This window comes from Lichenostomus cassidix, chromosome 23 (assembly GCF_008360975.1).
Source record: "Lichenostomus cassidix isolate B80296 chromosome 23, HeHo_3.0, whole genome shotgun sequence".
NCBI lineage: Eukaryota > Metazoa > Chordata > Aves > Passeriformes > Meliphagidae > Lichenostomus > Lichenostomus cassidix.
In genome coordinates, this window is record NC_139503.1 from 2,286,428 (window position 1) to 2,309,754 (window position 23,327).

Below are 23,327 nucleotides of genomic sequence, written 5' to 3' on the forward strand. Positions count from 1 at the left end.
CTCACCCCTGGGAGTGTCCAAGGATGGATTTTGGAACACCTTGGGATACAGAAAGGCATCCCTGCCATGGAACTGGATGGATTTTAAGATCCTTTCCAGCAGGAAAAATTCCAAATCCCAATCTGAGATCCTTCAATTCATTCCTTATCACGAATTTAAGGACCAGCTGGAGCTTTGGCATCCCTGAAGTTTCCCTCACCAGCATTCCAGCCACTCCAGCTCCACGGATTTCCTTCCCCAAGGGTCACACCTGATTCCCAAACTCATCTTTTGGAGTCAAACCCAATCCATCCCCCAGCTCTGACGGAGCTCAGTGGTTTTAAACAGCCAGGAATTCTCCAGGATGTTTTTCCATGGGGAATTTCCACCTGAAATCATCCATAAGTGATGCTGAATTTATGTTTATAAGCTCTGGATGGGCAAAATAATTCCAGCAAAATAATAATAATAATGCTGAATTTATGTTTATAAGCTCTGGATGGGCAAAATAATTCCAGCAAAATAATTCCAGCAAAATAATAATAATAAGGAATTGGAAATCAGGCTCAGGGTTGGGATTTTTCCCTTTCCTTCAGAAGGGTGAAAAGCAATCAGTTGTGCTTCGTTTGCTCTCAATTTCATGGCTTTTCACTCCTGGCCCACAACAGAGAGAGAATTGCTAAAAAGCAGAGGAAATTTCCCACTTGGGAGGTTCCAGCCTGGAAATTCCTTCTGTCCTTTGGCCCAAACCTCCCCCTGCTCTGGGAGCAGCAGCAGCCCAGCCAGGAGTGATGGGGAATCCTCAGAATTCCCAAAATACACTCATTTGGGAATGATAATTCATAATAATAATGGTAAATTTGGTGAGTGGTAATTTGGGAAAAGCTCTGTGAATGAGTTGGATTCACCAGCCAAGTGAAGGTTCTGTTAAAAATGCATGAAAATGTAAAATATTCCTGATAAAGGCTGTGGATTGTGGCAAGCTCTGATGGAAATAATGGATTGGAATTTGATTTCCTAACACTCCTCACTCCTGAGATTCATCCTCCCAAACTTCTGCATTTAAGGTTCAATATCTGCACCTCTGCAAGGCCTTTTGGAGATGGAAAAGAATAAAGAGAAAACAAAATGAAAACAACAAAAACCAAAACCAACAACAATAAAAACCAAACCCAACAACAACAAACTCCCCTGCCAACCCACAAAAACAACAAAAATCCCCCAACCCAAAAACCCAATTAAAAGGGAAAAAACCACCAAAAAACCTCAACAAACCAAACCAAAAAACCAAAACCAAACAGCAACAAAACAAACAAAAAAACCCCAAACAAAACAAAACCAAAAAACCCCCTACCAAAATAAAATAAAGTAAAATGAAATGAAATGAAATGAAATAAAATAATAAAATAAAATAAAATAAAATAAAATAAAATAAAATAAAATATTCAAGGAGGCACTTACAGGGATCTCACAAAGATCCCTGCTTTGCCCTTTTCCCAAAAAAACCCACCAGGAAAAGACTCCAAAACCCTTGAAAATGCTGAACTGAACTTGGAATTCCACCTGGCAAAGAGTGGATTTTCCTCCTCCTTCCTGCATTCCTCTTCCTCTTCCTTCCATTCCACAAAACTCCTTTTTGTTATTTTATTTTATTTTATTTTATTTTATTTTATTTTATTTTATTTTATTTTATTATTTTTTTCCCTGCTGCTTCCCAGGCTCCTTTCAGAGCGCAGGGGAATTAATGAGCAAATTTCCAACCTCATTCTCCTCTCGCAGCAGTTTGGCTTTAGGGTGTGCCTGACACTGCCAGGCTGTTTTTTGGGGGAAAACAGCCACTCTCATTTAGCAGGGTTTGATTTGTTAGCTCCTTTCTGGCTGCCTGGAAACCAAGGGGAAAGGGAAGACTTGAATTTTTAATAAAATTAATTCGGATGAGAGCAGAAAACTCTTCATCTCCTGAAGCTTCAGCAGTGCTGAATGTCTTTGTTTTGTGATTTTTATAGCTTTTATTGGAGGGAATTTCATCTGGTCAGCAGAACTTTGGAATTGCCATTTCCCCAGCAGCTTCTGCTCAGGTAAATTGGAATTTACACTTGGGATAGGGAATGGGATGAGGAAATTCCCAAACACGTGGGGAAAGCAGCAGCAAAGCAGTGCCCAGCAAAGCCACATTCCAGGGACACCTGGAGCCACCTCTGCCTCTTCCCAAATCCCAATTTATCCACACAGCCACCTCTGCCTCTTCCCAAATCCCAATTTATCCACACAGCCCCTGGCAGCCCTGAGGAATCGTTTCCTCCCAGCTCTGTTTTATTTTCCCCTTCAGTTTTTAATCCTTTTCTCTCCACCCTGCACAGCCCTGACTCATCACATCTGCTTTTTCTGCGTGTTTTTTACTCCACTTTGTACTGACTCTGCTCTTCCACCCACTCTGCAAACACAGACAGGGAAGGCACCTGCCAAAGCTGCTTTTTTTTCCTTTTTTTTTCCCCTTTTTTCCCCCCATTCCAGGTCTGTCACTTCCTAATTCTTGAGAGGCAGAGAATCTTGGCTGCTCCTGGATCTCTGAAGTGTCCAAGGCCAGGCTGGACAGGGCTTGGAGCAGCTTGGGACAGTGAAAGTGTCCCTGCCATGGCAGGGGTGGCACTGGATGATCCCCAATGTCCTTTCCACCCCAAACCACTCTGGGATTCTGTGATCCTGAGAAGTTCTGTTCACTAAGGAGGAGACAGAGCTTTTCAAATTCAGTGTGCAGCAGGAAAGGTTATACAGAATAGAGTCTGGAGATAAAGGGAGTATTTCCTGGGAATCTCCCTTGGTTTTCTTTGAAGAAAAAAAAAACCTAAAGATTTCCTTGTCTGCTCAGGAAAATCCCCCACAGATCCTCAGCCTTTGAACCTTTTCTGCTGATTTTATCCAAATTCTGTGCTCTGGCTCTTCTTTCACCTCCAGGATCCTAGCTGCTGAACTCCTCATTTTCCCTCCATTCCTCTCCACTTCCCTAGATTTCCCTCCTTCCTTTTCCCTCCACTCTCCATTTCCCTCCTTCATTTTCCCTCCTTTCTTCTCCACTTCCATTTTCCTCCTTCATTTTCCCTCCATTGCTCTCCACTTCCCTAGATTTTCCTCCCTCATTTTCCCTCCACTCCTCTCCATTTCCCTCCTTCATTTTCCCTCCATTGCTCTCCACTTCCCTCATTTTCCCTCTCTCATTTTCCCTCCTTTCCTCTCCATTTCCCTCATTTTCCCTCCATTTCCTTCCCTCATTTCCCCTCCTTCCCTCTCCACCTCCCTCCACTTCAGTGATGACGAAACACCACAATTCCACCCGACAGCAAATCTCCCACTCCGCCCACCAATTCCTTTCCTGGACAACCCCAGCACCACCAGAACCTCTCCAATCTCACCCAACCAGCTGGAACAACCTGGGAACAACCCAAAAAAGCCGATCCAGGTGTGCCCAGAGCTCACCTGTGTACTCGATGACAAAGCCGGCGTTGCTGACCGAGGCGTCGCTGCGGAACGCCAGGAAAAGGTTGTTGCTGCTGCTCTCGATCCTCTCCGGGAGCTGAGAGCCATAAAAACTCCCAACCAGGGGGCTCAGGGAGTCAGGGCCGTCGTAGATGTGCAGGAAATCATAGCCAGGCTCCAGGCTGAAGCTGCAGGAAGAAGAAAAGTACTTAGAGTTGGGGTATATCCTCTTCCCAGATTTATTCCAATGAGGAATCACTGAGGAATCACATTCTGTGAATCAAACAGCAGCTGGAATTTGAGTGTTTTCCCCAAATTAAAGCCTGGGAACAGATTATCCAGGGGTGTGGGAGCATCCTATTGATGCCTGATGATTTTTGCCTTTTCTCTTCTATATACCCTTTTATATATTTTACATACCCTTTTATATATTTTATACACTCTTTTATATATTTTATACACCACTTCATATATTTTCTGCCCCCTTTATACATTCTTTGTACCCTTAGCCTACGTGCTTGTAATTTTTCTATATTCCAGCTTAGTTTTAGGGTTCTGCAAGGCAGAAAAACCAAACGTCATTATTCACAAATCTCAAGTTTCAACCTCTCTGACACGGAGGTCAGAGAGGTTGAAACTCGAGATTTCAACCTTGGTTGAAACTTTCTCTCTGGAACATATTTTATAAATTGGGCTTTAGTCTCATTTAGAGGGGAATTCTTTAGAATAAGGGGGATAATGACTTAATTTATTAGGTTTTTTATGAAGGGATTCTAGCCCCAGCTCTGGGTTGGTTCCTCCCCACACCCAGCTGTCCCCAGGGCTGGTGGCCCCAAGCCCTCGGTCACTCACACATTGAACACCAGGGCGATGACATAGTCAGGGGACACTGTCAGCTTCCAGTCACACTCCTTCCCGGGGGGATATGGCTCGGGATACTGGGGGGACAGGATCACCCCAGCTGGGCCTGTCAGGATGCCACCACAGGGAGCTGTGGGAAAAAAACCAGCCCAGGGTGAGGATTTGGGGCTGAGGCACTGGGGAAGCAGGGAATGGGATGGAGGGATGGGAAAAGAGGGAGAGATGGATGGATGGATGGAGGGATGGAGGGAGGGATGGAGGGATGGATGGATGGATGGATGGATGGATGGATGGATGGGAAAAGAGAGAGATGATGGAGGGATGGATGGATGGAGGGAGGCAGGGATGGATGGAGGGATGGATGGGAAAAGAGGGTGAGATGGATGGATGGAGGGATGGAGGAATGGGAAAAGAGGGAGAGATGGATGGATGGATGGATGGATGGATGGATGGATGGATGGATGGATGGATGGAGGGATGGATGGATGGAGGGATGGATGGATGGATGGATGGATAAGGGGTCTGACAGCAGCTTAAAAGACTGAGTGGAGAATGAGCTCCACTGAGAAATGATGGGATAAATATTGCTAGGATTTTTTGGTGAAGTAATGACCATGTGGGATTGTCCTGTGGGCTTTTATGAAGAAAAATATCAAGAAAAGTATCAGGTAAAACCCAGTGGGGTTGGTCTAGAAATGTCACAGATTAGAGACTCTTCTCCCAGTCCAGGCATGGATAAACTTTATCCTCTGGGACACACCAGGAAACCCCACCCCAGACATGGAAAATCTGGCTGAAAGTTCCCCAAAAATATCTTGGAAGAACCAGCAGCCCTCCCACATTTGGGATGAGGTGAGAGGAAGGGAAGCACCTGGGGGTCTGACAGCAGCCTTAAAGATTGAGAGGGGAATGAGGTGGGATGGGGCAGAAATGATGGGATAAATATTTTTAGGATTTTTTGGTGAAGTAATGACCACGTGGGATTGTCCTGTGAGCTTTTATGAAGAAAAACATCAGGTAAAACCCAGTGGGACTGGTCTAGAAATGTCAGAACAGAGATTAGAGACTCTTCTCCAAAGCTTTAAAGCAACTTTTTCAGCCAAGTCCAGACTCAGGCACAGAGAATTCTTATCCCTCTGGGACAGACCAGGAAATCATAGGAAAGACATGGAAAATTGGGCTGAAAGTTCCCCAAAAATACCTTGGAAGAAGCAGCAGCCCTCCCACATTTGGGATGGGGTGAGAGGAAGGGGTTCTGGCAGCAAAGTGGGGAATGAGCTGGGATGGGGCAGAAATGATGGGATAAATCTTGGGAGGATTCTCCATGAAAGAACGAGCATGAGGAATTGTCCTTTGGGTTTTTACATGAAAAACATCAAGAAAAATGTCAGGTAAAACCCAGTGGGGCTGGTCTAGAAACGTCAGAGCAGAGATTAGACATCCTTCTCCCAGTCCAGGCATGGAGAAATTTTATCCTCTGGGACACACCAGGAAATCACAGCACAGACACGGAAATTTGGCTGAAAGATTCCCAAAAATACCTCAGAAGATCCACCAATTCTGTGCCCATTCACCTCAGCCTTAACCCCAAGGGTGCTTTTCTCCTTCCAGGCTGTAACATCAGGGGGAAATTCCCAAGAAACTATAAATTCCCAAGAAACTATAAATTCCCAAGAAATCTAAGGACTCGTTTTTGAAAAGCCTGAGGGAGACAAGTGCACAACACCCTCGGATTCCTTTGAAAATCCCACCCCAGAGGATTTGAAGCAGGAATTGGTCCCAGCTGCCTGGCACTGGGAGGGATGAAGACTTCAAATGGCCCAAACCTCCTGGGGTTGCTGCAGATCCCCCTCAGCCCACGTTGTTTGGAAGTTGCACCACAAGAATGGGAAAAAACATGTTTGAAATGCTAAATCAGCCCCAAATTGAACGCTGAGTTTTCCCAGTTCGGCTCCAACCAGGCTGCCTCTCCCCCAGTAACAATAAAACTGATATTTCACTGAGGATTCCTCCAAATCCTTCGCCACTTGGTAACAAAATGGGCTGGAAAAGAAACTTTTCAGCACAATTTGAAATATCCGTGGGTTTGGACGTGGATGTGTGTCTGTGGGGTCAAGACATCAATCTGTCTTGATTCACTGATGATTCCTCCAAATCTTTTGCCACTTGATGTCGAAATGGGCTGGAAAATAAACTTTTCAGCATGATTTGAAATTGGACATGGATGTGTGTCTGTGGGTTTGGACATGGGTTTGTTCCATGGGGTCAAGATATGGATCTGTGTCCATGGGGTTTGGACATGGATCTGTGTCCATGGGGTCAAGATCTGTGTCCATGGGGTCAAGTTTTGGATGTGTGTCTGTGGGTTTGGACAGGGATCTGTGTCTGTGGGTTTGGACATGGATCTCTGTCCATGGGGTGAAGAAATGGATCTGTGTCCACGGGGTCAAGATATCAATCTGTGTCCATGGGTTTGGACATGGATTTGTGTCCATGGGGTCAAGATATGAGTCTGTGTCCATGGGGTCAAGTTTTGAATCTGTGTCCACAGGTTTGGACAGGGATGTGTGTCCCTGGGGTCAAGAAATGGATCTATGTCCATGGGGTCAAGATATCAATCTGTGTCCGTGGGGTTTGGATATGGATGTACGTCCACAGATTTGGACACGGATCTGTGCCTGTGGGTTAGGACAGGGATCTGTGTCTGTGGGTTTGGATATGGATTTGTTCCGTGGGATCAAGACACGGATCTGTGTCCATGGGGTCAAGATATGATGTACTAATGGGTTTGGACATAGATCTGAGTCCATGGGGTCAGACATGGATCTGTGTCCGTGGGTTTGGACACGGATCTGTGTCCATATACTCAACCCACGGCTCTGTCCATGTTTCCAGACCCTGGCTCCATGTCCATGTGTGGCTGCACAGGACCTCTCTCTTGGGAAACTTTTTCCTCCCACGTTAAGTATGAGAAACATAAGATAAAGACTGTGAAAACTGAGTATGTTTGGAACTAGGTGTTGAGACACCTCAGCTAATCTGGATGTACTTCTTGTCTGTATATATATATAAGGCATGAATTATAATAAAGCTCTTCTCTCTGGAAAATCGTGTTGCTGTTAACTGAGTTCCTCTCCGTTACTGGTACAACAGTGACATCCCTGCTCAGCCCACACTCTGTCCATACCTGTGCAGGTGGGTGGCTCAGGCTGCCAGAAGAACCTGTTCTCCACCTGCACACAGGTGATCTGTGCCTCCCCTTGCAGGGCATAGCCGGGGTTGCACTGGAAGGTGATGGTGTCCCCAGCCTCCCTGCTGTCCCCACTGCGGCTCCCGTTCTGGGGGATCCCTGGGTCGTTGCAGGAGGTGGCTGTGGAGACTGCAGGGAAGGAAAAGCACATCTGAAATTAATCTTTTTGCCATCAAATTCAATGCCAGGCCTGCAGCACCAGCTGCACTGAGGCTCTGTCCTCACACAGACATCAGGCCAACCCCTCCTCCCTCAGGATCCCATAAAGTTCCCTCACAAACCCACAAAAACTGCCTTTCCCTTCGCTCCGAGCATCTGCCACTCCAGCTGGGAAAGGCTCTGGGGAGCAGCAGGTTCAAGAGCAGCACCCAGGGAGCAGCTTTGATGCCTAATTGTGCACATGCCTGTTTACTCCACCAGCCCAGACACCCACTGATCTCCCACGGTGTTTTTGGAGAGCTCTGCGCTGCAAAATCAACTCAGCCACCAGCACTCTGCCCTTTCCCCTGAGTGTCACAGAAATCCAGCCTCAGGATCTGTGAAGCATCAAGCCTGACCTTTCCAAAATGTCTGTCTCCCTCCCAGACTTGTTGCTGCCTCTCTTTGAGCTCTGAGATGTCCCTGAGCTGGGGACAGGCAGAGCTGCACTGCCTGAGCTCAAGGTCTGCCAACGCCACGAGGATTTACCAGCAGGGCAAATCCCACAGTAATAGGAGTTTTTGCAAGCTTATCCAGCTCATTAAAGCTCCCAAGATCCCAAAGTGGACAGGTCTGAGCTCAGGTCTGGCTGCTTAGTCACACCTGCTGAACAAAGGCTTTGAGCAGGAGCAGTCAATAAAGCCCAGCTCCACATCAGCAGCTTATTTCCTGCTAGGGTGATGAGAGTCTGTTACACGCAGGCAGTTTAGAGAAAGCTGCTCTTGAAAGAGCCACAGGAAATCCCTCTCTTTCTGTGCAGCTGGAGATAAGGAAGTTAACAGCCCAGGCTGGATGAGACACAAATCTGGGGGGAAAAAAAATAATGGGATGGCAGAGCTGTGCTGGGAGACACAAAGCTCTGTCTGGGTCAGCTCAGAGGTCTTAAATCTGGCAGGAATTCTCCTCAAAAAGCTGATTTTCTCCTTTTCTCCCCCATCCTGGACAGAAAGTTATGGAGAAAAACCTGGGAGAGACAGGGAGATGTTTTGATGTCTCTGAGTCCAGCAAAGGTCACATCATCACTCCCCCAACCACTCCCTGTTATTCCCTCTCCAGAACAACTGCACAAGCCTGGAACTCTGTATTTCTCTGTAAATACTGTTTTTTCAAAATTTCCAGTATTTCTCTGTAATTTCTCTGTAAATACTGGAACATATTGCCCCAAGAATCATTGAAATGGATGTTTGCAAGGACACTCATTCCAGTGGCTGCAGTCCATTAATGCTGTATTTTAATTCCATAAATATCAACCTGCTTTGGGTTTGGTGACTTTTTTATCTTCCCAGCAACACTGCAAGTAATTATTTTTAATAAGGAATAGATGGGATTAATTGCTAAGTAAGCAATTTATTAACCTCTAATTGTAAAAATTTCCTGTTTATTTCTAAACATGAAACCTCCTGCAGTGCCACCTGCTCACCCTGTGGATACACCTGGATTTTCTGCCCAGCCAAGATGGGTTTGGCTGGATTTTTCCTCTGGGTTTAGCTGGATTTTTGAGGAATCCCACCTGAGAACTGGAATCCCACCTGAGAACTGGATGGCAAAGCCCTGCTTGCTGGTGAAGAAGTCGGTGTTGAACTGCAGGATGACAGAGTTGAAGGTGCTGTGGATGTCCCCAGGCAGCCCTGAGCCACTCATCTCCTTCAGGAGGATCCCATTCTCCACAGGTCCATCCCAGATCCGCAGCACGTCGTGGAACTCCTCGGTGTGGAAAACCATGAAGTGCAGCCTGTGGGGGAAAATCAGCTGGAATTTAGGTCTGGAATGGGATTTGTGCAAAATTCAGGCAGTCAGGCCCACCAGAAATGTCTCAGTTTGTTGTGGAAAACCCTGTGGCGCAAAATCAACTGGAATTTAGGCCTCGAATGAGATTTGTGCCAAGTTTAGGCAGTCAAGCTCACCAGAAATGTCTCAGCTTGGTGTGGAAAACCATCAAGAGCAGTCCGAGGGGCAAAATCAACTGGAATTTAGGCCTGGAATAGGATTTGTGCCAAATTCAGGCAGCCAGGCCCACCAGGAATGTCTCAGCTTGGTGTGGAAAACCATGAAGTGCAGCCTGACAGGAAAAGTTAAATGGAATTCAGAGCTGGAATGAGATTTGTGCCAAGTTTAGGCAGTCAGGCCCACCAGGAATGTCTCAGTTTGGTGTGGAAACCCTGCAGGGCAAAATCAACTGGAACTTAGGTCTGGAATGAGATTTGTGCCAAGTTTAGGCAGTCAAGCTCACCAGAAATGTCTCAGCTTGGTGTGGAAAACCATGAAGAGCAGTCTGAGGGGCAAAATCAACTGGAATTTAGGCCTGGAATAGAATTTGTGCCAAATTCAGGCAGCCAGGCCCACCAGGAATGTCTCAGCTTGGTGTGGAAAACCATGAAGTGCAGCCTGACAGGAAAGGTTAAATAGAATTCAGAGCTGGAACGAGATTTTTGCCAAGTTTAGGCAGTCAGGCCCACCAGAAATGTCTCAGTTTGGTGTGGAAACCCTGCAGGGCAAAATCAACTGGAATTTAGGTCTGGAATGAGATTTGTGCAAAATTCAGGCAGTCAGGCTCACCAGGAATGTCTCAGCTTGGTGTGGAAAACCCTGTGGGGCAAAATCAACTGGAATTTAAGTCTGGAATGAGATTTGTGCCAAATTCAGGCAGTCAGACCCATCAGGAATGTGTTGGCTCATCCAGAATTCAGTTTGGAATGAATATTCCAGCCTCATTCCTCCCTCAGAAATCACATCCATAAAGCAAACCTGACAGAGCCAGGAATGTTGATATCTTCCCAGAACCTGGGTCCATTCTGAGCAGGATTAGGAGTTCTGAGCAATCCTAAAATTGGGGCTTTTCCTGAGAAAATGACTGATCTCTCCTCGATTAGGGATGAGGTGAAGTGTGGGCAGTGGGAATGTCCTTTGGCCAGGAGAATCCATGGGTTTTCCAGCCAAAGGAGCTCAGATGAGCAGCTCAGTGAGGGAAAACTGGCAGAAGGGGACAGGGACAGGGAAGGGGACAATGGAGAGGGACTTTGCAGGCAGTGACAGGAGAAAGGGAAGGCTTGGAGTGAAGGAGGACAGGTTTGGGTGAGATTTCAGGGAGAATTCCCTCCCTGTGAGGGGCTGGGATGGAATTCCCAGAGTTTCCAGCTCCATCCCTGGGAATGTCCCAGGCCAGGCTGGAACACTCTGGGATAGGGGAAGATGTCCCACCCTGTCCCCAGAGCATTGTCCTGGAGCTCTGGTAGCAATGTGCTCAGGGATGGATCAGGGATTGATCCTTCCACTCCTGCACCCAAATCCCACCTGGACAGCTGGCATGTCCCTGTCCCTGTTTGTCCCTGCCCTGTTGTTCCTCAGGGAAAGACCCTCTGGCACAACAAGATCAGGCCAGCGATGGGAAACAGCCTCAAAAACGGGGAGAGAAAGCCAGAAAGGGAAAAAAATCTGTAAAAAATAAAACCATCAGGTGCTGTGCTTAAATCCCTGCCAGCCCACGGAGGCAAAGAGGGAAGCTTTCACTTGGCTGCTTTCCCATTTATCTGGGGCAAACATAAATAAATCAGGGAGAGCCATAAAAAAAAGAGGGAGAGGGAAAAAAAAAATCCCCCACTGCAAAATCCTCAGCAACAAAATGATGCCCACAGAAGCTGGGAGAAACCAAAAGAGCTGAATCATAAATCTCCCAAGCAGAGACCTTGAGCAAAGAGAAATAAAGCCAAGCTTGAGGAAAATCAGGATGGATGGTGCAGAGCTGTTCTCCATGGCTGCCTCGGCCTGATTACGTTTGTTCTCAGCCTTAGCTGGGCTCAGTGAGCCAGAAATTCTGGAGAAAATTCATCCCTGGAGACCTTGGGATCGGGGAGAGGCTGAAAGGGGTTGGGGTGGGAGGGAGGGACAGCCTGAAGTGCCACCAGCAGCTCCAGGGCTGCCTGAAAAACCCCAAATATTTGGAAAGAACCTCAAAGGGAACACCTTTATCCCGGTGATCCAAAGGCCAGGCTGCCCAGGAATCTGTTGGGATCTCAGAACTGGAATTCTCTGGAGCAAATCCTTCCATTCCCCAGGCACACCTCAACTTTTCTCTCAGCCTCACTCTGTCCCCAGCAGGGCTTGGCTGGAGACCAGGCAGAGCCTTTGGGTCAGCAGCCAGAGGAGGGGAAAAGGAGTTCTATTCCTGCACTCTGACAATCCCAATTTCCCAATGACAGGCGTGGAGATGCAGCAAACCGAAGATTAATTAACAATATCTGTGGATTTTCACCACACTGGGATCAGGGATGTACCTCAAACCACCTCTGCCATGTCTGCATTCCCTGCTCCTAGCTGGGAACTTCCATCCAGGCAAGGAATTTCCATCCAAGCAAGGAATTTCCATCCATTTCCCACCAAAATCTCCTCTCCCCCAGACCAACCAAGCCCCTCCACTCATGATTTTCTCCATGGCTGTGTCTACCCAAGCCCCAAATCCCCTTTTCCTCCCAAATTCCCCCTTTCCCTCCCATGGCCCTGAAGTGCAGCTCATTTTTCTCCCTGTCTCACCCTCCTCCCCTTCCCCTCGTGCCATGCAGAGATACAGCTTTATTCCAAAAGCTCTGGTGATTAATTTTCATGTAAGTTACAAATGAGAGCTTTATACAATTGTATCATGCGTGAAGAGGATTATTTTTTCCAATGGATTACCATAAAAATGAAGTTGCTGGGAATGTGTTCTCTCGGCTCCCCTGAGATCATCTCTCCTGCTGGAGCTGGGAAATCAAGGGGCAGGAAAAAGGAGCTCTGATCTCAGGGAAAGGAAGGATCACCAGGTGGGTGTGACTCTGATACCTCCTGGAATCTTTTCCTTCCAGTCCTGGTAATTTCCAAGCCTTGAGTTGATCCTAAATCTCTGCTCCTGAATGTGTTTTTAGGGATTTTATGAGCAAAGTTGCTGAAGCAGCCTTTGGATGGGGAGAAAAAGGAGCCTGTCCACTCTGTCCTATAAAAATCTTCTCCAGGAGGATAAAAATAGAGGAGATTTCAGCTGGAAGCTGAACACTGGCTGTGTTCTCTCTGCTCTGCTCACACCCAAACCCATCCATTACTGAGCCATTCCGAAGGGCAGCGCTGATGGAGGGAATTTGGGCATTAAATAAAGATGAAAACTCCAGCAGCAAACCCTCCTCTCGTCCAGCAGAAATCCACGGGCTAAAAGCAGCAGGGAGCTCACCCCCAGGGACAGGCTGTGCTCCCAGAGAGGCAGCAGGGCAACCACGGGGAGGAGAAAATGGGATGGAATTTGGGATGGAACAGCCACAGGTGTGGGATGAGCCCAGAAATTGCTGCCAGCACTGGGAACTCTGAGCAGAGATGCTGAGAGAACAGGACTATTACTATTATTATTATTATTAATTTTTAAGCTGCATTTCTCCCCCTCATCTCTTACTAAAAGCAGTGTTTTTTCCCAGTTTTTTCCAGGTTTTGGCTGGTCTGGAATCTGTGGAAACACCCAAGGCAGCACTGAAGGATCAAGGAGCAGGAGATGCTGGGATCCTGGGACATTCCCTGCAATTCTGTCACTTGGACATTCCCTGCAATTGTGTCACTTGGACATTCGTGTTGGGAAATCCACACTAATCTGGTTTGGAAAAAAGGTTTGGTTCTGAATCCATCCCATCGAGGAGAGGGGTGGAAAGCTGGCCATGGACACCAAAGCTCTGGGAACACCATGGGAACAAGGAGGACACAGTCTGGTGTCACCAGCCGGGGCTGTGACATGCACAGGGCTGAAAACGGAGGGGGAATGAGCAGCCTGGGCTGGTGGGAAATGAGAGATCCTAGAGATGGATCCTTCATGTCCCTTTCCATGGATCCTCCATGTCCCTTTCCATGGATCCTCCATGTCATTTTCCATGGATCCTCCATATCCCTTTCCATGGATCCTCCATGTCCCTTTCCATGGATCTGTCATGTCCCTTTCCATGGATCCTCCATGTCCCTTTCCATGGATCCTCCATGAATCCAACCCAAACCATTCCTTAATTCCAGAGCCAAACCTCCTGCTCCTCTCTTTGCCCCTCGGAGCGACAGCACCTTCTCCCTCCTTGCTTTACCTAATTAATAACCCAGAAATTAATTAACGACCTTTCCAGAATTAATTTCCACATGGAACAGAACCCAACCCCCGTGCCCCTGGCCCTGCTCACCCGATGGTGCAGCCAGGCTCTGCCTCGATGGTCCAGATGCAGTTGAGGTTGTGGTCGTAGGGAGTTGGATATCCTGGAGAAAGGATCCTTCCCGAGGCCTCTCCTCGGATTGTCCCTCCACACTCAGCTGGAACACAAACATTCATGGGGTTAGGGAGGAGATTTGGGGCTTTTTGTGGCTCCTGCTTGGCAATAATGCAAATCTCACCCCGCAAGAGAGATTATTCCTTGCTTTTCTCAGGGATTCTGAAAGCCCAGGGGACAGAGATAAAGAGACTCGTTGGATTCGGCTGAGTTATCAGAATTATTCTGCATTTCTGTGCTCGTTCTGAACACCTGGCAAAGCTTCCCTCCACCTTCAATCCCCAGGGAGGAAAGGCAGAGGCTGCCAGGATGATGCTCCATCCCTGCTAACACGTGTGGGGTGAAGGAGCTCTTTGCTCCTCTGCTCAGATTCATCAGAAAATGAAGGGTAAGAAGCCAAAGAACTTGTAAATGTCTCTGTAAATGCACTCCGAAGAACGTGAGGATTTGGAGTGATTTCCATAGCATATCCATTCAAATTCGGTGATTTTCATTTCTATGAGCTTTCTTTCATTTTTCTTTGATTTCCACATGCTCAGACACAGCCTCATATCCAATACATGTGGTGCAAACAGGGTGAAGGGTAAGGAGATGCACAAATAACAGAAATTTGGCTTTTTAAATGAATTTTTTTTCAATAAATGAGGCTAAAATGCAGACCAAGGAACAGTCCTGCCCCCTGGGATTGAGAACACAGAGAGCCAGGGGCTGAGCACATCCCTGGGTGTGGAGATCTCCCAGAGGATTCCGTGCCCAACAACTTCCCCAAGTCCTGGGCATGGCAGGACAGGAATCAGGAATTAGGGATCAGGAATCAGCCCCATTCATTTCACACACAAACCCCCAAATCACAATCCTCCAAGCAGGAAGAGACAGGGAACTCGGGGCTCAGCGAGGGAATTGAAATGTCTGAGGATGGCATCAGATGTCAGGCAGCTCTCAAACCAGCCTGGCTGAGCTGTCACCTGCCAGGACACACTGGTGTCACTATCAGCAGGTGCCAGTCACTCCAGCACGTCCAGAGGGGAAGGACAAGGGCTGGGAAAGCACAAGGAAGTAAAAAATGTGTGCTCAGGGCAGAGAGTTTCATGGAAAAGCTGCTGCAGGTGTTCTCATCTCACACAGGATCCTCACCATGGTAGTGAGTGCAGGGTGGGGGAAATAATTAGCAGAATTAATGTTAATGGGGGCAATTAATAGCAGAGTTAATGGATCAGCAAAGCAGGGACAAAGGTGCTCAGGGTGGGGAATTCAAAGAAATCCTTGTCTGGAGGTGCTGGAGGAGGAAGAGGTTTCTCCATCTCAAGGTGTCTCACACAGCATCCTCACCACACTAATTAGTGCAGAGGGGGGTAATTAATAGTATAGTTAATATCACTGGATCAGCAAAGCAGGGACAAAGGTGGTCAGAGTGGGGGATTCAAGGAAATCCCAGTCTGGAGGTGTTGGGGGAGGAGGAAGAAGAGGAGGAGGAGGAAGAAGAGGAGGAGGAGGAAGTTTCTCCATCTCAAGGACCCTCACCACAACTTAATTAGAGCAAATGTGATTAACACCAGGTTAATGTCATTGGATCAGCAAAGCAGGGACAAAGGTGTTCAGGGTAGGTTTTCCAAGGAAAATCACTCCCTGGAGGTGTTGGAGGAAGAGAAAGCGTCTCCACTTTGAAGATCCTCATCACACTCACTGTGACTTAATTAGTGCAGATGTGATTAATATCAGAGTCAATGTCAATGGATCAGCAGAAGAGGGACAAGGGGTGTTCAGGGCTGGGTTATCCAAGGAAATCCCAGCCTGGAGGTGTTGGAGGAGGAGGAGACATCTCCATCTCAAGGTCCTCACCCAGGATCCTCACCACATTAATTAGTGCAGAAGGGGGCAATTAATGGCAGAGTTAATGTCAATGGATCAGCACAGCAGGGGTGGGGAACCCAAGGAAATATCCCCTTGGAGGTGCTGGAGGAAGAGGAGGAGGAGGAGGAGGAGGAAGAGAAGGAGGAGGAAGAGGAGGTTTCTCCATCTCAAGGTCCTCACCCAGGATCCTCACCCCACTAGTTAGTGCAGATACAATTAACACCAGAGTTAATGGACCAACAAAAGAGGGACAAGGGGTGTTCAGGGATGGGTTATCCAGGGAAATCCCAGCCTGGAGGTGCTGGAGGAGGAGGAGAAGGAGACATCTCCATCTCCAGGTGCCTCACCCAGGATCCTCACCACATTAATTAGTGCAGATACAATTAACACCAGAGTGAAGGATTAGCAAGAGAGGGACAAGGGGTGTTCAGGGATGGGTTATCCAGGGAAACCCCAGCCTGGAGGTGTTGAAGGAGGAGGAGGAAGTTTCTCCATCTCAAAGTGCCTCACCCAGGATCCTCACCACATTAATTAGTTAAGATACAATTAACACCAGAGTTAAGGACCAACAAAACAGGGACAAGGGGTGTTCAGGGTGGGGTTATCCAGGGAAATCCCAGCCTGGAGGTGTTGGAGGAGAAGGAGACATCTCCATCTCAAGGTGCCTCACCCAGGATCCTCACCACATTAATTAGTGCAGAAGGGGGCAATTAATAGCAGAGTTAATGTCAATGGATCAGCACAGCAGGGGTGGGGAACCCAAGGAAATCTCCCCTTGGAGGTGCTGGAGGGAGAGGAGGAGGAGGAGGAGGAGGAGGAGGAGGAGGAGGAGGAGGAGGAGGAGGAGGAGGAGGAGGAGGTTTCTCCATCTCAAGGAGCCTCACCCAGGATCCTCACCCCACTAATTAGTGCAGATACAATTAACACCAGAGTTAATGGACCAACAAAAGAGGGACAAGGGGTGTTCAGGGTGGGGTTATCCCGGGAAATCCCAGCCTGGAGGTGCTGGAGGAGAAGGAGACATCTCCATCTCAAGGAGCCTCACCCAGGATCCTCACCACATTAATTAGTGCAGATACAATTAACACCAGAGTGAAGGATTAGCAAGAGAGGGACAATGGGTGTTCAGGGCTGGGTTATCCAGGGAAATCCCAGCCTGGAGGTGCTGGAGGAAGAGGAGGAGGAGGTTTCTCCATCTCCAGGTGCCTCACCCAGGATCCTCACCCCACTAATTAGTGCAGATACAATTAACACCAGAGTTAAGGACCAACAAAACAGGGACAGGGGGTGCTCAGGGTGGGGTTCTCCAGGGAAATCCCAGCCTGGAGGAGCTGCTCACCCACGCAGGTCGGCAGGGGCTGATCCCAGGCTCTCCTCTCTCCCGTCAGGCACAGCAGCACCCTGCTGCCCCTCAGGGTGTAGCCAGGGTCACAGCTGAAGGACACCGAGCTGCCCGCAAAGTGACCCTCGTCGTGCACCTTGTAGCCAAACTGGGGGATCCCGGGGTCCTCACACTTGATCAGCTCAAAACCTGCAGGAGAGAGGGATTGAGGTATCAGAGCAGGGATTTCACAGCCAGGAGGGTTTAATGTAAAGCCATGGGGGTGTTTCCTTCTAAAAATCGTTGGTTGGGAAGCAGAAGGAACCATAGGAAACCATATTGGGAATTAGTGGGGTTTTAATAAATGTTGGAGGGAGATCCCAAGAATCTGCTGTCTCAGCTTTGATCCAAATTTTGGGATTGCCTCAGAGGGAAAGGTTGGATGATCTGCCAGGAAAATGGGGACAGGGGAAGAAGAAACAGCCTAAGCTGTGCCAGGGCAGGGCCAGGTTGGACATCAGCTGGAATTTCCCCATGGAAAGGATGGTCAGAGCTTGGCAGGAGCTGCCCAGGGAGGTTTGCAGCCACATCCCTGGAGGTGACCAAGGAATTCCTGGCTGTGTCACCCACTGGGCATCAGGCATTGGACTCCATGGGCTCAGAGGACTTTCCCAACCTCAACAATCCCAGATTTCTGTTCTCTCCCACCTTCCAACCCCACTCAGGCTGAAGATCTCCCCAAGAAGAACCCTTCACTCACACCCACCACCCAAACCCCCCCCAGCCCGTGGGATTCCCAGCAGGGCTGGGATCAGAACTCACTGGAGAACTGCAGCTCGAAGCCCTTGCTGGTGTTGGCACTGTCAGAGATGAACTCCAGCCACATGGAGCTGGAGGTGCTGTTGATGCTGCTGGCCAGCAGCTCCGAGCGGCTGAAGGTGCCCAGCAGGCGGGCAGAGCTGTTGGTGCCATCGTACACCTGGGGGGAGGGAGGAGAAACCCAGCCTGGAAAAGCCATTCCCAGGGATTCCAGACATCAAACCAGCCCTGCCTGGAGAGGCTGCTGTCTTTAGAGCATCCCCTCCGTTTTGCAGAGGTCAGCTCATAAATCTGAATAAAATTTCAGTGCATCCCCTCCCTGTTCTAGGGCTCAGCTCACTTAATTCCAATGAAATTTCAGCACATTCCCTCCTTTTTCCAGAGCTCAGCCCTCTAATCTCAATAAAATTTCAGCACATTCCCTCCTTTTTCCAGAGTTTAGCCCCCTAATCCCAATAAAATTTCAGCACATTCTCTCCATTTTCCAGAGCTCAATCCCGCTAATCCCAACAAAATTTCAGCACATTCCCTCCATTTTCCAGAGCTCAATCCCTCTAATCCCAATAAAATTTCAGCACATTCCTTCCTTTTCCTAGAGCTCAGCCCACTTAATCCCAATAAAATTTCAGCACATTCCCTCCCTTTTCCAGAGCTCAATCCCCCTAATCCCAATAAAATTTCAGCACATTCTTTCCTTTTCCCAGAGCTCAATCCCCTTAATCCCAATAAAATTTCAGGACAATCCCTCCCTTTTCCAAAGCTCAGCCCCCCTAATCCCAGTAAAGTTTCAGCACATTCCCTCCCTTTTCCAGAGTTTAGCCCCCTAATCTCAATAAAATTTCAGCACATTCTCTCCATTTTCCAGAGCTCAATCCCCCTAATCCCAATAAAATTTCAGCACATTCCCTCCATTTTCCAGAGCTCAATCCCCCTAATCCCAATAAAATTTCAGCACATCCCCTCCCATTCACTGAAGCATCCCCACTGCCTCCCTGCCCCAGCTGGCATCACCTTGAGCACATCTCCAGCCTCCAGCTGGAAGGTCCTGGCTTTCAGCTGGATCCCTTTCCCAGGCTGGGTCTGGATGGAGTAGATGCACTCGTGGTTGTTGTTGTAGCTCAGGGGGAAGTTGGGGGACAGCAGCACCCCCTGGGTTCCTGTCACCGACGAGCCACACTCAGCTGCACCAAGGACAAAATGGCATTTCAGTGACCCCAGGGACCTTCTGGCCACTCCAGCCATGCAGGTGACTCCTCCAAAGGCCACTGCTTCCCACTGATGCCTTGGGATTTTTAGCTTCTGTAGTTTTTGGTGTATCTGGAATTTTCAACTCTGGACTCCATACAGGGTGCTAAAAGTTGCTGTTGACAGCATTTTAGACAAAATAATTCCTCTCAGGTGGAAAATCCAAGGAGATTTTGCTGCCTCAGAGCCCCAAAATGTGTAAACAGCAGTGAATTGTGGGAGCAAACTTGGGGTGATTGACTTCATCACCTGAAGGTGTAATTGGAGGATTAAGGCTCAGTATGTTAATAGACAGAACTTATAAAAAATATGAAGATCCTATGACTTGCTGTTCATTTTGGGTGTGGCCTCTGGAGTAGGCTCTGTCTGCCCTAAATGCACCTTAAGTAAATGCACCTTTAATAAATCCAACTGCTTTTTATTCTCCTGACTTTGCCTAGCCTCTGTTTCAGGTAAGCTCTGTTCAGACACCACCCCAGCAGAAGTAAAGAGCCTTTTCCCTGTTGGTTATCCCTGCAGAATATTCCTTTTTCCAGCACTTTCTCCCAGCCAGGCTGCTCTCCTCCATCAGGATCTGCTTCTCTCTCTACTCTGAGCATTTGACTTCCAGCCAAACCTGAAGTCAGAAGATTTATGGGCTGAAAACTTGGCAGGAGAATTCTGGGGAGAGGAGGAAGAGGGTGGCAGCTCTGGGGGCTCTGCCTGTCCTGGATGTGAGGATTTGGATCTGGAAAACACCAACTCTGCTCCCTGCACTTCCATTCCCAGCTTGAAGGACACATCTCTGACTCACAGGGACACAAGGATGGAGGGATCTTCCCTGCTAGGGGTTGGAGCAGAAATCCCAGGGATGTTCTCCTTGGATCCTTGGGCTGCTGCCATCCTTCCCAGGGGATGTCACCCACCCTGAGGGATGTCACCCCTCCATCCCGGGGGATCCAACCCATCATGGGTGGGAGATGTCCTTAAATTTATCTTATTCCATTCCCCCACCATGGGAACAGACACTTTCCACAGGCTGCTCCAAGAAAATCCTACTTTTGTCCACCTTTTCCTGCCCACAATAAACCTGTCCATTCTGGGAATGCTCCCATCCATCCCAGGGACGCTCCTATCCATCCCGGGGGATGTCACCCCTCCATCCCAGGGTGGGAATGTCCTTAAATTTCTCTTATTCCATTCCCCCACCATGGGAAGGGACATCACAGTTTACTCCAAGAAAACCCTACTTTTATCCATCTTTTCCTGCCCAAAATAAACCCATCTATCCCGGGGAATGCTCCCATCCATCCCAGGGATATCATCCATCCATCCCAGAGGATGTCATCCATCCATCCCAGGGGATGTCACCCTCCTGGGGATGTTCCCATCCATCCCAGGGGATGTTATCCATCCATCCATCCATCCCATGGGATGTCACCTATCCCAAGAGATGTCACCCATCCATCCATCCATCCATCCATCCATCCATCCATCCATCCTTCCATCCCAAGAGATGTCACCCATCCCAGGAATAGTTCCATCCATCCCTCCATCCATCCATCCATCCATCCATCCATCCATCCATTTATCCCATGAGATGTCACCCACCCCAGGGATGTCACCCACCCCCCCCAGGGATGTCACCCACCCCAGCACCACCGCCCTCCATCCCTGCCCACCTCTCCAGTGCAGCCCAGCTGGCCCAGCCAAGCGAAAGGAAAGCACATGACCACCTACCAACACACCTTGGCAGAGGCGAACTCCACACACGCCGTCTCCCTCCCAGGCAGGTGATCCTGGCTGCTCCCTCCAGCCGGTAGCCCGGGAAGCACGAGAAGCTCAGGACGTCCCCAACCCCGAACTGCAGCCCCTTCCTGATGCTGTAGGCTGGCACCTCCGGCTCGTCACACGGCTCCAGGTCGTATTCTGGGGGGAGACATGGGGTTTATTTGGGGGTGGTAGGGGTGGTGGCGTTGGGTTTTGGCTTTTGTGGGTTTTGTGTGTTTGGAATTTTTAACTCTGGGTTGCATAAAGGGTGCTAAAGTTGCTGTTCTCTCGTTTTTAGAACAAAATAATTCCTCTGAAGTTTGGAATTCAAGGAGACTTTGCTGCCTCAGAGCCCCAAAATATGTAAACAACAGTGAACTGGGGGGGCAAACTTGGAGTAATTGACTTCATTAGCTGAAGCTGTAATTGGAGGATTAAACCTTGATATGAAAATGGACAAAACTTACAAATATGAAAAACTCGTGACATTATAAAAATCCTATAAAGTATGAAAATCTCGTGACTCACTGTCCATTTTGGGTGTAGCCTCTTGTCTGCCCTAAATGCACCCTGAAGACCCTTCAATAAATTTATCTTCTTTTTATTCTCTTCACTTTGTCCAGCCTCTGTTTCAGGTGAGTCCCTCAAGGCATCAAGGACACACCTGGGATGCTGCAGTGAAGGCAGAATCCATGAGGATCCCAATCCATGAAAAACCCACCTGGATTTCACTCTTCACCTGCATTCCAACCAGGTGGAGTTTCCTGGGGCACTGGCAGGGATGGGAATTTGTCATTCCCTGCCTGCTCCATCCATGCAGGATGGATTGATCCAGGTGGGATTTCTGCTGCCTCTCCATCACTAATCCTGATGCTCAGGGAATGCAGGAGGACACTGAAGCTGCTGCTGCCAGAAAGGTCACAGAGGATTTTGGCCAACAGCCAAACTCTGACCCCAAACCAGTTTGGAGAAAAATCTCTTTTGAGGATGTTCTGGAAAAATATCCAAGCCCAAAGCTTGTACATTAACATATATATATGTAAAGGAAGCTAAAAATAGAACAGACTCTCATTTTTGCTGTCCAAGATAGGAAAGAAGCCTTGAAAATGAGAGTTATAATTAGAGGCGAGCTTTTGAAAGGCAAAAAGCCATTTCCCCCCTCATCAAAATGGGAGTTAATTGGAAATTTTCTGACTGGTTTCCACATGCAAATCCCTGACTTCAGAGGCTGAGGAACAAAGGCACTGGGAAGCAGGTTGGAGCTGCAGCTATGGCAACAGCTCTGCCCGGCAGCCAGGGTGCCAGACCAGGGGAAAAATGGGAATTTCTGTCCCTCCCCAGGGGCTGAGCTGGCAGCTCAGGGCTGGGAAGGACAAGGGGAAGGAGGCAGAATAGCTTCAGTGCAATAAAGCCTCGCTGATTGTTTTAGGGAATGAATTCTGGGGCACTCAGGCAGGGAGGATTGGCTTTCCTGGGGATGTGAGCAAAACCCTTGGGAGTCGTTTGGAGGACTCAGCTCAGTCCAACACCTCGTGTCCTTCAGCCACAGGCTGTCCCAGTGCCAGGAGCTGCCCAAAGGCACTTTTTTGGGTCCCTCTCTGAGTCCCCACACTCCTTCCCACTGCTGAAAATCAGGATTTCCTCTGAAAAATCTGCATTTTGGATCACCACAAGCAGTCGAGGTGAAAATCACCGGGATGGTTTAGCAAGCACAGGTTTTACTGGGGTTACTGGGACTTCTCTGGGGAGGAATTGTCTCCCTCAACTTCCTCCTGACTCCTGGAATCAGGAAACCCTGGATCCCTCAGAGCCCTGTGGGTGCAGCAGGAGGGCAACTCGACCATAAGGAGGGAAAGAAGGCAGGAAGGGAAGCAGGGAAGGAAGGGAATGGAAGAAGGGGAAAGAAGGAAGGAAAAGAAGGGAAAAGAAGGGAAAAGAAGGGAAAAGAAGGGAAAAGAAGGGAAAAGAAGGGAAGGAAGAGAAGGAAGGGAAGTAGGGAGGAAAGCAAAGGGAAGGAAGGGGAAGGAAGGGGAAGGAAGGGGAAAGGGGGAAAGGGGGAAAGACAGAAGGAAGCAAAGGGATTGAAGGGAAGGAAGTGAAGAAGGGAAAAGAAGGGAAAAGAAGGGAAGGGGAAAGGAGAAAGGAAAAGAAGAAAAAGAGGGAAGGAGGGAAAGATGGAGGAAAAGAAGAAGGAAAAGAAGAGAAAGAAGGGAAAGCAGAAAAAAAAGAAGGGAAAGAAGAAGAAAAAGAATGGGAAGGAAGGGAAAGAATGGGAAGGGAAAGAATGGGAAGGGAAAGAATGGGAAGGGAAAGAAGGAAGGGAAAG

At 48.4% G+C, this 23,327-nt stretch overlaps 1 protein-coding gene across 2 annotated transcripts in view; it reads right to left on the reverse strand.

The window, feature by feature from the left end:
• The window catches only part of CSMD2 (CUB and Sushi multiple domains 2), a 301,010-nt gene that overhangs the window by 67,067 nt on the left and 210,616 nt on the right, over window positions 1-23,327 (reverse strand). For both annotated transcript variants that reach the window (XM_085081419.1, XM_085081420.1), the window contains exons 22-30: window positions 20,972-21,160; window positions 19,019-19,188; window positions 18,011-18,167; window positions 17,207-17,398; window positions 13,933-14,059; window positions 9,292-9,494; window positions 7,502-7,693; window positions 4,306-4,444; window positions 3,454-3,641 (exon numbers count right to left, since the gene is read on the reverse strand). In XM_085081419.1, coding sequence (XP_084937545.1) covers window positions 3,454-3,641; window positions 4,306-4,444; window positions 7,502-7,693; window positions 9,292-9,494; window positions 13,933-14,059; window positions 17,207-17,398; window positions 18,011-18,167; window positions 19,019-19,188; window positions 20,972-21,160 — 1,557 coding nt within the window. The remainder of the gene's footprint in view (window positions 1-3,453; window positions 3,642-4,305; window positions 4,445-7,501; window positions 7,694-9,291; window positions 9,495-13,932; window positions 14,060-17,206; window positions 17,399-18,010; window positions 18,168-19,018; window positions 19,189-20,971; window positions 21,161-23,327) is intronic.